General features: G+C 41.3%; 1 protein-coding gene across 10 annotated transcripts in view; it reads left to right on the top strand.

The window, feature by feature from the left end:
- SLC8A1 (solute carrier family 8 member A1) overlaps positions 1-18,385 on the top strand; it is a gene marked incomplete at both ends in the record, with an annotated part of 289,824 nt that overhangs the window by 236,940 nt on the left and 34,499 nt on the right. For all 10 annotated transcript variants that reach the window (XM_084235394.1, XM_084235399.1, XM_084235397.1 and 7 more), the window contains one exon: positions 14,500-14,775. In XM_084235394.1, coding sequence (XP_084091520.1) covers positions 14,500-14,775 — 276 coding nt within the window. The remainder of the gene's footprint in view (positions 1-14,499; positions 14,776-18,385) is intronic.

Genomic DNA, 18,385 nt, shown 5'->3' with positions numbered 1-18,385 from the left:
CATGCTTGAACTAATAGGAGTATCAATTATTTTAATTTCTAACAGGAGATGTAAGAAACACAGCTGTCATCCAACTTAGCTTTTGTTCCTTTTTCCAGTAATAGCTAAAATTCACATTTTGTTTTACAGAGTGCATATAATATGAATGATAAGTCATTTAATGTAAAAATTACATATTGAAATGTTTGGCTTCTCTGGAGTCTTGTGTTCAAATGGTCGAAGAGCTCCCAACTAGTTATATAGATCTAACCTCACCTGAAAAATTAGGGAATTGGAATAGATGTGTTTGGAACACAGAAATATGAAATTGTTCTCTAAAGGACCCTTAATTTTCAGTCATAAATGTCAACTTGCTTTCCTTGGTACTGATATTTGAAATTCAAGCCTCTGACTTTAATCAAGATAAAATATCTGCCCCAGAGTACATGTTAGATAAATTGGGTAATTATACTGACTTGGCCAAAGCTAATTTAAGACATCTAATGCCTAAGACACACTGTCTAATGGTCACATTAGATAAATTCAGTAGCTGCTCTCCCTCACTTTGAATTAAATACCAGAAAGTAAAGCTTCTTTAACTTATTATCAGAGCCCCTTTGAAAACTACTCTCACTGTATTATGATTTAGATAGAATTCTAATTTTTACCTTTAATGTAATTGAAAAGTATTCTGTTATCTTTCCTTAAAGTTAGTTATTTATGATGTCACTTACTACATTTAAGGAAAACCTCTTTTAGCTTAAAGATGTTTTGTTTTTCCAGCAAATTAATGTTTATCATCTCTGTAATTAGAAAATCTTAGCAATATAATTCAGTGCTTTCCTATTTGCTTTGACCATTAAAAGTTTAGTCAATTATTATTTGCCCAAGTGTTCAAAGTTCACTCAGCTCAGTTCTGAGAGCATCTGCTTAATTCAGATATTTTTGTCCTATTTTACCTTGAATTATCTTATACTCTATTAATAGGTACCAATCTTCTGAAATCCTCTCAGAAGTAGAAATAATCAAAATTAAAATTCCTTTTGTTAAGCAACAGCATGTATGTCCTGTTTACCACTATTTCTTTGATATCTAGACAGTGTTTGGCATTGATTATTCTTGAGTAAAGGATAAATGAATTTAGATATGAATCAATGTTTTCCAGCCCACAGGTAACTGATTTGAAAGCCTGTTTCCACTCCATCATACCACCACATCAGATCTAGAAACAAAACTCTATGTAAATGGATACACACACAGCATGACCACGTTATAAAAGAGTTCCAGGCATGTGTAATTCACAAGAGTAAATGCATAGCCATAGGTCATGCAAATACATATATGCCCATATTTGTACACATAAAACATATTTATTTTTGCATGTGCAAATTGAATATGCAAATCTATAATTAAAATGGCACTTTCTGTCAATTTTCTCAGTGAATTTTTACTGTTATTTAGCTGATAATCATGATCCTAACTGAGATAGAAGGAAAATAAGGAGCATGAGTAAGAAAGAGAATGACAGTACCAGAGAGAAAGTTATTTATGGGAGATATTCTAGGGCCATATTGATAGGTAGGCAAAACAAATCTAGAATGAATATATATCAACTTTAATTTGTCAAAATGTTGAATCAGGTAGATTCAAGCCCAATTTTGGAGTGAGGGAGGTCATCTCCACAGGGGATGGTGTCCACGAGGGCAGGAGAAACAAGCAATTATTTTCTGGCCCCTGGATGTTCTTTTAGCTGATATGTCTGAAAAGAATATTGGCTGGTTGGGCTGTTTTTCTCGTAAATTGCTTATTACAAAATCTTGAGGAAAACGCTATGTTGAAGGGTTCCAGAATGATTCAGCGCTCTTACTTGTAAGCCTGAAGTCACGTCTCTAATGCGGCTTTTGTCTGGAGAAGCAGCAGCTCCGCTTTGCAAACAATGCGCCATCACTGGATCCAGTAGTTCTTTTGTTGGCATCAGCTGCTGCTATGTGAATACAGTTTTAGTTGTTGCTTACAAATCAGTGCACAAGGCATGGGGGGGGCTTTTCAGCCTCAGGCAGGAGCCTTTGTACACAGTATTCAGTGGAGGAAAACATTTCAGCATAATCCAAAGAGGTAAAAGGAGGAGAAAACACTCCCTACCCTCCCACCCCCCACACACACAGAGGAGCCTCATAAAAGTGACTTGCAGCATTAATTTTTGTGTTCACAGCCTGCCTTCTTGATAAAGACCTTGTCATTCTGACCTCTGCCATCAAAAGTCACTTGCCTGAACCGACAGGGTCAACACACACACACCCCACCTGTGCCTCTTTCCTGGCTCGCCAGCAGTTCATAGTGTCCGCCTTGAGCGTTGTCTTGAATCCTGGTAGAGCATTTCAGGCCAGCATCCTGGCATGGACCTGAAAAGTTGCTTACTGATTCATTATTCTAACTGCTCCTTACTTTGATAAACAGGAAATGGAGATCAGAGAGGGAGAGTGTTTTACCCCACATCACACAGAAACTGCTTTAGAATACAAGGTTCTCAATAGTGTGCAGCTGTGCTCACATTTTCTTCTGGAGTTGGCCTTAGTGGAAGCAAAGCATTTGCCCTTATCTTGTGCCTGGTGTTACCTAAAGAACTCTGGCCTCCTGTGACATGATCATGGGAAGCAAAGACTGAAATTGCTGGGCCAACAACTTAGTGGCCCTGCGGCACTGAATGCGTGCATGGCACCTCCATGGGTGAACAGTAGCTTTGTGATCACGTGAACCCACCTGTGCAGTAGGTATTCATGGCCCCTTTCATGAGACAGGGAGACAGAAGTTGGGCTTCATACCTGGCCACTGGTTCTGATTCCAAAGTCAGTCTTCTTTCCGTCTTGTCTCACCTGTGCCTCCCAGAATCTAATAATGCCCGCAGGTGTAGGCTTATTTCTATTCTTCACGCTTTCTCTTGCTGCAGAGTTTGTGTACAAGGCAATTCCTGGCAGGGGTGGCTTTCCTCACACCCATACATTCTTACCGTCAGATCTTAGTTCATAAGTCCCTCCTCAGAGGGATTTCCCAAGCAGCCCCATCACTATCATGTTACCTGACTTCTTTGTCTTTATAGCCCATATCACGATCTGAAATTTTCTTATTGCCAGAAATGAAGCCCTCAGGGGTCTTGTCTGTCTGTCTTTGCAATGCCTAGAACACATAAATTATTAATAACTATTCACTGAGGAAACTAGTCCATTCCCTTTGAAGATTTATGAGAGATATTGGGTTAGGTTTAGCCTAGGCTTGTGTTACAAAATAGTCACCTGAAATATTCTTCGAGTTCAAATCTATAAACTTAATAGGATTGGCACTATGCCTTAATCAAATAATGAATACAAGTAATGACTTATTGATGAGAGAGAAAGATATTTTTTTCAATGGTTTATATAAAGAAATACCATAACACCTCAATGCAGCATCATTACTTATGTGAAATTAAAAAGCAATGACAGAGAAACAAACTTGATTATCAACATCCACCTCAGCCATCCTACACTCAAAAAAAAAAAAAGTCTTCACGAGCAGTAAGAAAATGAACATGCTCCCTCTGAATTCCACTAATGCGCTAATCCTGACATCCAAAATGGACTTCACTACATGTAAGCATATAGCTTCTCTTAAAATTTTCATTTATCTTTCCAAAAGCATCAAAGACAAAGTTATAGAGAATCACCACAGTGAATCTGTGAGGTGCCCAAGAACATGTAAGTGATGGAAGTCTCTTTGTTGATAGTGAACTTTATTTACTGAGATCTCATTGAAAATCATACCGAGAAAAGGAAGGAGGGACAAGCAGATGTGGGGGGCCCTGAGTAATTGCAATCATTCTGTGTCGTGCAAGTGGAGGCCATGATTAGAATCTCAGATACTGAACTTTCAGCACCACTTTGCTGGCAAATCAACTCACAATCCAATCAAAGATCAGAACGTGAGCAGAACAAAGACACTTTAGTTGCTCCTAAAGCCAGGAAAGCAGCCATATTGGAAAGGACCTCCTCCAATAAACTGAAGCCCTGCGCACCTATACATTCTCACCGTCAGATCTCAGTTCATAGGTCCCTCCTCAGAGGGACCAATAAACCACTAGTCAAGGATTTTCCTGAAGTTCATAAGAAAACCAGACTTTAGAAAGAAGACCATTGGTAGACCGAGACCAGTAGAACCATTGGTCTCGGAAAGAGTATCACTATTTTATACGTGATGTTATATGCAAAGTGTTATTTTAAGGAGCATAGTTATTTCCTAATTATACTTTTTCATAAAAGCCATGCCAGATGAGCTTAGATTTTATCCAAATGGATTTTTGATGGACAAATTACAGAGATTTTTTTTTTCCTAGAAACAATGGGTCGTGTAATTGCTCTGAAGTAATAAGATTTTTAAATCTCAAACTCTGAGTGTTGGTTTCATTTTAAAATGGAGAAAATAAGACCATTTTATCAGATTGCCGAGATGATGATTAAATGGGAGGTATGTGTTTACCCAATGTGCATAAAGGTCAGCCCTTGGAAAGTGAATTTGAATTCACAGCTTAATCACAGAAGCATCTTAAGAGAATCTTATACCTCTCTGCATGCAGGCAGTCTTTGTACCTATCTACTTTGTATTTGAATTTCAACATTTTCCTAGAACATAATATTGATTTGTTTGTTGAAAAATGACAGGGCTGTTGCTGACCAAACAGTTCCTCCAAGGCTCGGCTTCCCACACTCTAGCAGGCTAATTCAGACAGCTGCTGATATTTACAAAGTGTTATCAGAGGTCGCAAGCCAGTCTTAGAACTTGTGTGCCCCGACACTACCCACCATAACTAGATCATCCACACTAGCTTAGTGTCTATGCTACTTGTTGAAGGCTTATTTTGTTAGGTGCTCAAGCCTGCAGGGAAGGTGTTTCTATTACAGGATTCTAGAATTCTGTTCATCTTATAACCAATAACTAATATAGAGATTTCAAGATTCTTAGCATGACATGGAGTTATTTTGCAGAAAACAAATTACAGAGCAAAAACACACACAACCAATTATATCAAACTCTAATCATTTAGGAACACTCTGTCCATATAGAATTCTTAGAAGAGAGGCTAAGCACTCACATTTAAACTGTTTTGCTTTGCTAATTATCTAATTTGCATGGAGCTAGAGCTCCTCACTGGATCTGTTTGTTGTTGCAGTGGCTATATTTGCTGAGAAATATTTCTTTTAAATTAGATTCTTCTTGAACTGTATTAACCATCCTTACCAATTCCATAATGACCTAAGCTGGGAAGCATTCTGTTCTTTGTGGAAAATTTCACCCATAGGTTCATTTGTTCCAGATAGGGCTGAAAGGTCTTCACTGAGAGTGTGTGTCCTCATGTCCCTTCCAATATTGTCATGGGTCACCTGTCCTAATCCCCCAAGTATGGGCTGAAACTGGCACTGGTCCTGTGGGGCAGAGTGCTTCCATCACTGCCTCTATTTGGAAGTAGAGATTAAGAAGTCCTACATAGGTGTCCTCTCCACCTAAGAACAAGTCAGCAGTCCAATTTGGAAATATATAGCCATCATGGACTCCTATTTCATGCACAGTGGTGTTGCTATCCAGTGCCTTTATCCAGGGAGGTAGAATGAAAGCTAAAGACAAGTCTCTAGGATTAAACTACATTTTACTACCCATGTAGGAGCCCAGGCACAGTAGGCTCCAAGTATTGAGTCTCCTCACTAATTCAAGCCTTGCTACATGGTGAAGAACCTCTCTATATATCACCAGCTGGCTGTCAGGCTTTTGGTAGCAGGGGGCTAGGACAGTATAACCGGAGACCAACATTAGGGCTCACATATGCCCCAAGGACAACTACCCACACCAAAGCAGATTTTTCATGATCCAAACACATTTTGAAGAAGGTTTCAAGGGGGAAATTTCTTCAATGTATGATATCAAGGTACAAGTTGCAAATGACGAAGTTTTACATGGGCTAAAAAGACAGTGACCACTTCACTCAAAGAGTATAATAAGGATTGATGAAAAATCATACAGTTTTACTACTGAAAATCATGTATGTCAGTGTGAGAAATGGAAGACAACCTAGAGGTGATCTTAAGACAGTGAGTTGTTGCTGTTGATTTATTTGTGTGAGTAAACTCTGTGTGTGACCGTGTGTGATGTGGCTACCAAATGTCTAGTGTGTACATAAGTGAAAGTGATTTTGTCCAGAATGAGAAAGGAGAAAGACCTTTCCCAGGGTAGTTACTCTGAGTGCCTCTTGGAGTTACATTTAGCTCCACACACCCTATTCTGACAATGAAGGACCTGGCTAGCCAGAGAGTGCCCAGAGGAGAGTGACTGTCCTGACCAAGGATCTTGGTGCAAGGACTAGGGTGAGAGAGAGCAGCCAGTTGCAAATTCCTGGAGCAATGTCAGGTGGAGTGAGACTGGATTTACTCCATATGGTTTGAGGGGTGGGACCCAGACAAGTAAATGGGAACTCACAGTCCCAATGACAGTCAGAGCTTCTAAAACTTTGTGAGATCATGCACTCTCTAATAGCTTCAAGTGTGGCAGTGGTGACCATTTGGCAGAGAGACCTTTGAAAGAATTTTCTTGTTAAACAGGGAGTTAGCCTTGGCAAGCTTCTACAACCCTCCTAGTGCTTTAAGTCCAAGAATTTTCTAATACCCATATGTCTCAGATAGGAACAAATGCCTGTATATTTTTCTCTGTGCTTTGGCAACTCATCGATCTAGACATTTGAATAAGTTTTGTTTTGAGATCTCTTGTGATAAGGAATTATCTTGCAATATACTGGGAAGGGAAAATGCTAACATCTTCCACTTTGCATCAGAGAATGTGAAAGTACTTCCCAACCTTTAGATTATAGAAAAATGTTTATAGCAGCTCTCCAAAATCCAGAATAAGAGGTAAATTCTTTGGAAGTGAATCTTTAGGTTACTGAATTTAGTGGCATATAGAAACTGTTGTTAAGGGTGGAAAGAAATGGATAAGCATTTTTTCACTAGAAATAAGATATAAGTAAGACAAAGAGGAAACAGAGAAAAGATTACAGATTACTGTGTGAGCAAAACAATAAAAGCCACTAGGTTTAAAACAAACTCTTGCATAAGAGAGAGAGAGAATACCAAGATAACAAAGAACAAAAATTCATCAACTGAATCACAGTTCTTAGTTCTTTTTTTTTTTAAGTAAAAAAGGATAAATTAGCTGATTGCTATGTTTTCCTTCATTTTAAACATTTTATGATTCTGTCAGAACCTTTGAAAGCAAAGAGAAATGGAAATTACAGTAGAACTGAAGAGCAGTACTTGATTACCACGTTTTGGGTTACAAATTAAAAAAAAAAGGTGAGATCTATGGAGGAGAAACCTAATCAGTCAAACTAGATCATTAATTTGTTTGAAGGCATCAAATCTTTGTGCTCAGAAACTAGAATACAATTGAATCAACCCCACTTGGAAAAATAAAGGAATAAAATTTTAGAAGGAAATTATACTCAAAACAATGTGTGCAGAATGTAGAAAACCACCGTGGTGATGTAACTTCACATTGAATGATTTGTATATTACACAGGGCTTCTGAGTGATAATTGCTGGGCTCAGAAGATCACATGCATGGCAGTGTGAATGGCCATATCACTACCATCTACCATCTACCATCCTGCCATCCTCATTCTCGTTATCCTCATAGCTGGAGGATGCTCTTGCAAAGCTAAAAAAAAAAAAAAAAAAAAAAGGACTAATTACACATAAATGAATGCCTAGAAGGTTTTAAAAGTCAAACTCTTCCTCAGATTAACAGCAGTTTACATTCCTATAATGCAACCAACCCATACCGATAGGTTCTTTACCAGTTCTAGCAGCCATGTTGTCTTCATGCTCTTCGCTGTTCGTCGTTGCTGTACTCCGTCGTGCTCTGCCACTCTCCACCGCACTTCTTGGTCCAATCCACTGCACTCCTCCATCCTCTGCACCACACCACCACACTGCACTCCGCTGCGCCCCCCTTAAAAGCCCAGCCTTAGCCCAGGTGAATCCCATCTACATATACCCTCACCCTACTCCAGGTGCCCGCTATCAGGCATGCATTCAGGACCGCAAAGATCTATCATTAATCCTAATGGTGGGAGGGCAGAAAAGCTTGATACCTTTTTCCTTACCCTACAATTCCCCAGACTGCTTCCATTGTAGACTTGTGATCATTTAGGGAAGTTTCCCAAATTCTAGAGTGGAGAGCTACATGCAAATCAGGGTGTTTGATTTTTGATTCAGAACTGGGAGGTTGACCTTTTTCAACTAGAAATGAAAATAAGAACTCTCTACACTCTGAAGTAGAAATTCCAAAATGCTCACAACCATCATGCTCTCTCTTTGCTTTATTATCTTTTTTCCTCTACTTGGTTGGTCCCCAGGGGCTTGAAAAAGAGCATATGGCTGACTCTGCCAAAAATATATCAAGTCTAAAAAATAAACCACATCTCAAAAAATAGAACCTAAACGTTATTGATGGTGTATCAGTGTTTTCATACTCCTAAAAAAGGCAACAGTTGTGATAAATATAGCACTAGTCATTAGAAGAATTCTCAAATTCAAACTGAATCAATATGTAACAGATGCTAACCTCAGCTCCCTTCAACAAGAAAGACATCATGTGTAGTAACATGTTACCCGAGCTGTTAGATCAAATCCCAACTCAGCCACTTAACAACTATGATCATTTCAGAAAGTCACCTTAATTCTCTGAGCTCCAGGTTCTTCATCTGTACAGTGGGATTAACAATGTATACCTTGCAGTGTTTTTGCAGGATTAAATAAGATCAGGAATGTGAAAAAAAAATTAACTCAGTACCTGTCACTTAGTAGACACACCAGCATGTTCTATCCCTCTGTTCCTTTCTTAAAATCAAACAGCTCCTGAAAACTATGGTGATAATGGTTCAAACAGAATGTAGATTCTGCGAATTCAGGATACTCAGGTCTTATTGATTTACTGCCTGCCTTCTGACAAGTAACAGTGATAGAATGTGGCAGTTTCACAAAGGACTTGGACATTTCTTCTTCCAGTCCTCATCACGACACTGACATGAGTTAGAAGACTCATTTGACAGATAGGAACGGAAGCTCAGAAAAGTCAAGTGTCTTACCCCAAAGAAGTCATCAGAACCAGAAATTAATGTAAGTCTTCTGGCCTAAATGCCCACAACACCCCAACCACCTCTTTTCCTGGTTTTCAAAGCTCTCCCTGAGGACAAACCCTGAACACCTTTAAAGAGATATAAAGTAGCACCTGGCTTACTTTAGATGCTGCAGTGTCTGCAGCTGCCAAGGCCAGGGGCTTGTTTTCGTGGTCATTAGTGCTGCTGACACCCTTGTTCTCCTGTTCTAGAACAGAATTAGCACCAGTACTAATATCAACAGTTGAAGCCATGATGGTCTCCACTCTCTGTGGTTTTAATGATTTGGCTATTTTGCAGTTATATTTAGGAAGTCTAACATACATCAAGGAAAGCATTTAAAAGGCCATGGGAGGGATTCATCAAATCGTTTATCTTTCCATTAGTGCAATCCATAAAGCTGAAAAGGATTCTGAGATAAGAGTATACTTCACTTGGCATCCTATAAGGGGAAACCCTCCAGCCTGCCAGTTTCTTTGCCTACAGAGGAAGGACTTGGTGGAATTATGTAGCATCCGGTAACCCTGAGCTGGAAAGTATACAGAACCGGCAGATTACTCTCTCCTTTTCATTCACATAAAAGATGTTCCCAGGTGTTATGTTGTTTTTAATGTTCCACTGCTCTTTGCAAGGAACAGACTTAAGTATAGTCCAGATGGTGATAGATGAATATAATATTTCTTTGTCTTTCTCCAAGACTGGGTAATTATGCATCAAGCATGGCAGTCAGTGGTCATCTGAATATTTAAATAATATCTGAGTTGGAAATGGAAATATACAGAGTAGTGTGGTCTCTGAAAAAGTATTGAAAACCTCATCTTTCAATCAGATGGACCTCTATTCTGGATGTAGGCATTAAGATCTATAAAATTTGGGAACCAACAGAAGGAAATCTTTTCTCTCTTTCCTCTATCATTCACACACACACACACACACACACACACACATTTTGAGCCACACACTTATAGATCATGAAGTTAATTCTAGAGGGCAAAGTTAAGTTTTGACTTCAAAATTCTAGAATCTAACCTTAGGACCCCGTATGTTGACTAGGCAATTAAATAGTGAATGGGAAACACGTGACAATCCTAAGGAGAGGAAAATAATTATAACTACCATAATAATTATCTTGAAATACCCTCAAACACTTTGCAGAGATGATCTAATTATTCCCCCTGCACAGCTCTCATGGAAAAGGTGTTATTACTTCTATCTTGAAGACAAATATAATATCTGCTCTCAATTCATAAGTGTCATTTCTCCTGAAAAGATTCATTATTTGTTTTCTTATTCATCTTCACAATATGAGGCTTCGACACCCCAAATTAAGTAATTTTGTAGAGTTGGAGGCAGAATAATTTGTCTTTGTGTGCTTTGTGTGACTGATTGATTAGAATTCAGTGACTTCCAAACTTTTAATCATATAGCTTATTTTGAAATTACAAAATGTCCACCTGGCAATTGTAGTTTTTGTCATGAGTGAGTTCTACCTGGAGCGAAAGTGGAAGGTTAAAAGGAAATGGGAGAAAGTGAAAGAAGAAAAAGAGAAGAAATGAATAATGTAACGAGCACAGAACTGCTAATAGAAACACTGAGCGGTTGTTCCTCATCTCAATGATGTGGCGTGGGAGTGTCCCAGGGGCCCAGTGTGCCTTTGCTAGGGCTGCCATAACAAAATGCCACACACTGGGGACCTTGAATAATAGAAATCTATTTTATTACAGTCTGGAGCACAGAAGTCATCAAGATGTTTATAAAATTGGTTTCTCCTGAGGGCTCGTCCCTTGACTTGGGAGAAGGAAGGACTGCTTCCTCACCACCTCTCAGCTCACAGGCCTTTCCTCTATGTGCACACAACCCTGGTCTCTCTCCCTGGCTCCCAATTTACTTTCCTGATAAGGATACCAGTCAGATTGAATTGTCCGCCCCCCCCACAGTCATTTTCACTTAATTCTCTCCTTAAAGGCCCTATTTCTGAATTTGGAGGAGACACAATTCAGCCCCAAACATGGACCTTTATTTAAATCATCTTCTTTCAAACAGAAGACATTTATATGGAAATACATAATAACCAGACAGCATGAGCACTATAGGAAGGGGTTGGTAAATATATAAACTGAGGTATACATTAAAATTTTCGAACAAACATGAATTCCGTGTGGGCAGTGCCAAACCAAAAGTGGTGAGGAGCCCCACTGTAGGAGCTAAGGAAAAGGCTTTTACATACTAGACATGGAAGTGAAACAAGGGAGTGATCCGATTTCCTCTAGCTTAAGCAGTTACCTTATTTGGGAAAGTTGAGGTAGCTGAGCTTGGCTGTTCTTAAATTTTGTTTTCTCAGGTTCAAGTGTGTTTACAGGAACTGACTGTGGCTTGGATTTTGCTTTGCTTATGTAGGCTACCAAGGCATTAGAGCCCCTCAGTCTAATGGCCTCCTCGTTTAATTGTGTTGATCTGGTTGGCAGTACTTTCCACTCTAGTGGGTCCACCCTGTTCAGTCAGCTAACCTGATTCATGTTCCCCACTTAGTCCCCAAAGATGATTCCATTCATCTTCCAGGAGCTTCCTCTCAGCAGATAGCTGGAGATCCTCCAGTGCCTGAGAGATGAGGCTGCTTTCTTCACAGAGACCCAAAGCTTATCTACATAGGAATTCTGATCACGTGTTCACCGGAGTGGGCATTTGCCTCCTTTTTCTTCCTATAAGATGATAGGTGAAAAATCCAGACATCCCTCTTTTCATGTTTCACGAGAGGCACTTTTCCCTCAAAGCTGCTCTCGAAGAGGGCTTTCCCAATTGTGAGCTGCACCAGATGGCCTCACCACAGAGTGTCTCATGAAGGGCACAGGCATTTGCTATGCACCTGCAACATCAGGTCACACAGTCAACAGGAACCTTGCCAACCTTTCCTGCTACCAGCTGCACTAGTTAAAGGAAAGCAGATCTCTGGTGAATATGTTTGGGAGCTGGGGTGGTACGCAAAGTCCTCAAGAAGTTTTTCCATAAAACATATGAATATATACTTGCCACAACTTAAAGAAGAATTGACATTCAATACCCAATTTTAAAATATGTGAGTGGAGGGCCTTCCTGGTGGCCTAGGGCTTAAATCTCAGCCCTATCACTAATAAAGCTTGATTTGGATCCCTGGCCAGGGAGCTAACCCACATATGGCACAGCACACCTCTCCTCGCTCACCTGCTGCTCCTCTCTGCAGTGTATTTTAGTGGATCCGCCTATTCTGCTCCCTACTCTGTCTCTGGTGGATACTCTCACTCCCTGCACCTCTGGCCTGTACCCCAGGTCGTCTACGCAAAAAAAAAATAATGTGAGTGGGAATTATTATCATGTTTGTAGGGTAAATTAAGATGATCTGGCTTTTGTCCTCTATGGCTATCACCTGCAGCTTTGATCTTGTTAACGTAGAAGTTGCTGGGTGTAGGGCACATGTACCTGATTATGGACACCTGAGCATGGGTGTTGTGTGCGTGTGTGCAAGTGTGCACACCTGTGCCTAGGAGGGAGGGGATAAAAGGGCAGCATCACTCAGACAGCTACGGCAGAGCTGCCACGAGAGGAGCCCACGAGAGAATGCCAGTGAGAGCCTAGAGAAAGCTCAAAATTTTCGCTAGGGGCTGGGACATTTGCCAGGCTCCCGGCTCCCCTGCCCTCCCTGTGTCTGGTTGCCCCATAACAATTGGTGGCATAGAAAGCTCTAAAGCCTGAAAAAACCACCAAGGACCCTGGGACCCTCCCGATGCCTGAATCGATAGAGAAACTGCCCTGTGGTTGCTGGCACTACAGCGTGTGGTTGCTGGCACTACAGCACTACAGATGAAGTCTCTGTTTTAGAAAACGATGATTTTCTGGTTCCTTTAAATAGTAAGTTTTGTGCATTTCTTTGTGCTTTGATAGTATGATGTAATTTGAAAATTGTGATATATGTGCATATGCTATGGAATTAAGTCTTTAAAGTTAGTAGAGATTCATACCTGTATTCATCCGGACTTAGCAAGCATTTCCCCAGCTTTTCCACGTGCTGGAGATGGGAGTAAATACTAGGGACACAAAAACGAACAAATTCCTCCCTTTGAAGGGCTCATAGGCAACTGAAGAAGAGGAGGGTGAACAAGCAAATCTTGAGACTGAGTCTCAAATTACTGCAGGGCTTGTTCAAACAGAGATTGCTGTACACTGCCACCCACTCCTTTAGTTTCTGATTCAGTGGGACCAGGAATTTGCATTTCTAACAACTCACCTGGTAATGCTGATACTGCTGGTCCAAGAACCACACTTTAAGAACCACTACTCTAGGGTTATGGAAGCTCTGAGGAGGGGTTCCCAGCACTGACTGAAAGGCACGGCGGGAGAGAGTCAGAGAAGGTTTAAAAGAGGAGGTGAGGGCCTCCCCGGTAGCGCAGCAGTTGAGCGCTGGGTTGCGAAGCTGCCCGTGGCCTCTGCAGCGCTGGTTCGATCCCCGGCTGCTCCCCGGCCACCGGAGGAGGGTCCCACATGGCACGCAGACCTCTCCTGCCGCCCGCTGCTCCCCTCAGCAGTGTGCTTCGGTCCTTCTGCCTGCTCTGCTCCCCGCTCTGGCTCTGGTGAATTCTCTCACCCTCCTGCGCTTCTGACTGTACCCAGTGCTTGTATAAATAAATAAAAATAAATCTTTAAAATAAAATAAAATAAAAGAGGAGGTGAGTGGGGAAAGCTAAGGGGGGGGTATGCCAAGTACATCTTGTTCTAAAGGACAAAAGTAGGAGATGGTACTTTTTTTTTCAATGTAAATAATTTCACTTGGCTAGGATGAAGTTTGAGTTTGAAATAGCTGCAGGAGATGAAGCTGGAGAAATGTGCAGGGCCCAGAGGCATGACTGAGGGCCCTGTTTGATTCCTCTATAGAGTCCTGTGGCTGATTTTATCACCATAAATCCCCCAAAGTTGACCTCCCAACCTGAAGAAAAGAACCTTGGTAGAGGAACTCTACCCAGTTACCTTTCTTCAAGTGGGTCTCCTTTTTGAGCCTAGCACAGGGCTTTCCAGCCATTTGGAAGAAAGCCATTTCTCTGAGCTGACAAATCTCACTGGTGTAATAGAACTGGAAACCTGATGAGTGTTAAAGTTTGTGCCACTGGCCCATGCACCAGGGAGTATGTCAATGCCTTAATTGCTTAATGATGATTGGCTTTGGAAGACACTAAGCTTCCCCCACCTCTGATGGCCTCCACGGCACTCAGGGGAGGGATGAGGGCCTAGGAAGGAGGGGTTGAGAGAGAGGAAACCCCACAGCGTGGTTGATGAAATGTGCTCCATTCTTTTCTCTCTAGGGGAAGATGATGACGATGACGAATGTGGAGAGGAGAAGCTGCCCTCCTGTTTTGATTACGTGATGCACTTTCTGACTGTGTTCTGGAAGGTGCTCTTTGCCTTCGTCCCCCCTACAGAATACTGGAATGGCTGGGCGTGCTTCATTGTCTCCATCCTCATGATCGGCTTGCTGACAGCTTTCATAGGAGACCTGGCTTCCCACTTCGGCTGCACCATCGGCTTGAAGGATTCTGTGACTGCCGTGGTATTCGTCGCTCTTGGGACTTCAGTGCCAGGTAGAGAACACATTCCTCTATGATTATTACCCCAGAAGTTGAAGCTCACTTGCCTTTCTGACCTTTTCTTTCCTATAATTTCAAGGGTTGTTATAACAAAATAGGTCTATGAAAGATGAGAGCCTGGAGATTTAAGTAATGTCACTTCCAGAACATTGTCATGGCATTTCTCAAGATTCAAAAGCTGTTTGGTCTCATCATGATGACAGGAAAGAATTCCCAGGGGGCTGGAGGGCCTGCATGAAGGGGACAGTTGATGTGCTGGATTGATAGATCAGCTGCCCTTTACAGTTAGCACTTTCAGAAACACAAAACAAAATTACAAAACCCTCTTTAACAGGAAATTTCCTGCCTTTTGAATAGTGAAATTTGGATGATTTTCATAAAACTTGATTTTTGGCAGGTAACTCTGATAAATACAGAAGACTTGCTACAATATTCTGTGTGGGGATAATTAAAAGGAAGTAGACATGAGTCAGGACAGGAAAAGTTATCCTTTTCCAAGATATCTACTTCATGGACATCGGTTTATGCATTCCTCATAAGCTGACTTTTTTCCCAGCCTGAAACTGTGGTTCCTATGTTTGCTCAGTTTTCTGAGTAAGACATCGTCCTCCCGAATGTAATATTGATAGCAGTAATTTTCAAACTGTAGTAGGCATCAAAGTTAAGTGGAAGCTTGTTTTTAAAATGCAAATGCCTGACCCCACCAGTGGCCTATGAAATTGCATATAGAGGAAGGACCCAGAAATGTGTATTTAAGCTCATCAGACTTTATTGTGATTGACGTTTTTGGCCCTACTTCCCAGGACTCATTGACATCTTAAACGCATAGCCTTGTTTGAGTCTTCCACGCTACCAAGTTCAGGTCAAGGACAAGAATTACAGTAGGCTTGGGAGCAGGTGGGACTGGAGGGGAACATAGCCCTGCTGCAGTGGCATTCATTTTCCACGGCCTTGAGCCTGCTGCTGAGAGTCTGCTAATACTCATAATCACAACTCTGGCTTTTGGTTTTGCGTCTAAAAGCAGGTACAGTTCCATTCGTGTGTCTCTTTACAGGAATTTACTAGTTGTTCTTTTCCATTCAGTTAATTATCTCAGTGACTGTAGATAAGTTATTGAACCTCTCTGAGCCTCCATGTCTTCATATATAAAATAAGTATAACCATACTGAGCTTGCAGAACTATAGTAAGGGCTGGTGAAAACACCTATAAATTATGTATCTAGTAAAACATCTGCAACACAGAACGAATGCAGTGAAGGAGCAGCTTTTGTGATTCTTATTTCACTGAGTAGCTGAGGGTGGTCTGGCCCACATATTACGGGCTACTTCATCCTTGAGTGACCAGGGGTAAGGTGTCTAAATTTAGATGTGTCAGCCATAGCACTTGATATTATCCATCTAACTGATCATTTGGGACTCATGATTAAGAGGTCTGGCATGATTTTGGTGTGCAGCTGAGATCATGAAGAATCCAGGGGGTTTAGGAACTACTTTTACTCCCCACGTTAGAGCAGAGCTGTGCAAAGCCTTCTGGTTGACTGCTGAGCCTCAGAACTCAGACTCCCTCCCAACCCCAGCTGTGTTCTAGCAATTCCACATTTGGTCTTCATTTTGAATTTTTTCTAAAAATGACCAGAAATTAACCAAGCATGAAGTAAAACTCCACATACTCATATTTAAATTTGCTTTGTTTAGAGAATACATACACCCCCAAAGGAAGTAAGCATTAGGATTTTCCATTGCTCTATCAGAGGCTGTCATAGGAAGTACATGTGGGAACCACTTTTCCCAATAGCCTAAGTCACTGTATCAAATGGTGCCCAAGTCAGCACACACGGTGAGCCATGACTTCACCCCTGGGGAGAAATGTATGCATGGTGATGACGGAGGCAAAATTTGGTCTCTTGTGGCAGCTATGCAAAATCAGTCTGTCTTTCTGAAAAGTCAGCAATTGGCCCTAACAAATCCATCTCTTGCTTTCAACAGGATTTTATAAAAGTGCTTTTTCTACATCAAACCACTGTTCCTGAAAATACTGTTTTCTAATTTCCCAACCTTTCATCTCAGTACCTTGAAAGTGGCTCTTTTTTTATATATACCAACCTTTCAATGTGGCTCTGTGTATCCCTTGTATCAGTAAACTCTTAAAAAGTGTTGCGGTCATATGATTAACAAAAATTTTCTGTAACATGAAATGAACATGTGGTAAACTTTACTGTTAGAGGAATCATTTGCTCTACCACTTTTAAAATCAGCTCAGAACCCAGGCAGGGGTATCAAGGGACAAGAAAATCTGTTGGGGAGAATGCACCAGAACCATTAGTTGTCAAAATGGTTTCCCTACACTGCCATAAATTCTTCCCATTGGGAAACAGATATCTTTGCTCTGTTATTGGGAGACTTCCTATAATTTGTTGTAATAACAGTGCAGCATGCTCCCAACAACCACGGGTAGTCTCAGACAATCATATGCATACCCCCCCTCCAAAAAGAACTGTGCAAATTGAAGATGATGTTGCATGAACATAATATTTCTGACTTTATTCCGTTCTCATTAATCCTGCTGATTCATAGCAGTGCTTTATCATAGGTCCTCACTCCTCAAAAAAAAATAAAAAATAAATAAAAAATAAAAGGCTATTATCCCCCAAGAGAAATCTCAGTAGTTACAGGCAGAAGAAGTAAAAAGGAAGTGACCTCTCTTCACTGCTAGCCTGCCACCAGTTGGCTTTTTCTTTAGGCTGATGTCTTGACACTTTCCCTAATGTATACGGGCTCCTGGCTCTTGTCTGATATGCTGCCGCCTCTTTCTAGGTGAGACTTAGATTCCTAGCTTGTGACAGCCTGATGGGCATTGAACACTTCCTCACTAGTCCTCCTGCCTTAAGGCAGGATAAATGTCTACATGTTTCATTAAAAGTCTTCCTCACACCAACTTGTAGCAAATACTCACTGTAATCAACTGGCAGAGGATTCAGAAGGGTCTTCACACCCCTTAAGGTATTTTCAAGAGCTTAAATATCCATGTCCCTTAGTGGAGGAAGAGCCTTTCTGGATCACCTTCTGCAGAGCTACCTGACTGGAAAAAGGGGGGAGGGCCCTCCTGAACTGTCTATCTGCCTGCTTTCCAGCCCCCTCTCTCCAGGCCCCTGCTCTTACTTGAGCCACCACCCCAGCCTCTGTGGCTTAGATGTCATCTACTTGCCTGTGAGTACCAAAAGCATCCCTCCATTCTCAACTTCCCCCTGAGTTCTAGATTCATGTACCAACTGCCTTCTCTACATTGATGCTGGATGTGTAATTTGCAGCTCAAAATTACCATGTCCAAAATAGAACTGTTGATTTCCACTGCCTGACTGCCTTGTCCTTCAACGAAACCTGTTCTTCCCGGATCTTGCCTTTCTCAGGGCAACAGTATCATCACCCACCCAGGTGCCCTTCTTTCCCTTTCTCCTACCCCACGGCTGATTCATGGTTAGTTCCTGAAGCCCTTTCCTCTAACATACGTCTTGATCAGACCCACTTAACTCTAACTCAGAGGCTTGCGGTAGCCTCCTATCTGTCTCCGTGCTTCTGCTAGAGGTGGTCTGAAGATGTAAGCCAG

Source organism: Talpa europaea (genome assembly GCF_964194135.1).
Source record: "Talpa europaea genome assembly, chromosome: 6".
NCBI classification, from domain to species: domain Eukaryota; kingdom Metazoa; phylum Chordata; class Mammalia; order Eulipotyphla; family Talpidae; genus Talpa; species Talpa europaea.
Note: the sequence above shows the minus strand (reverse complement) of the source record. Positions and strands in the feature narration are given on the sequence as shown.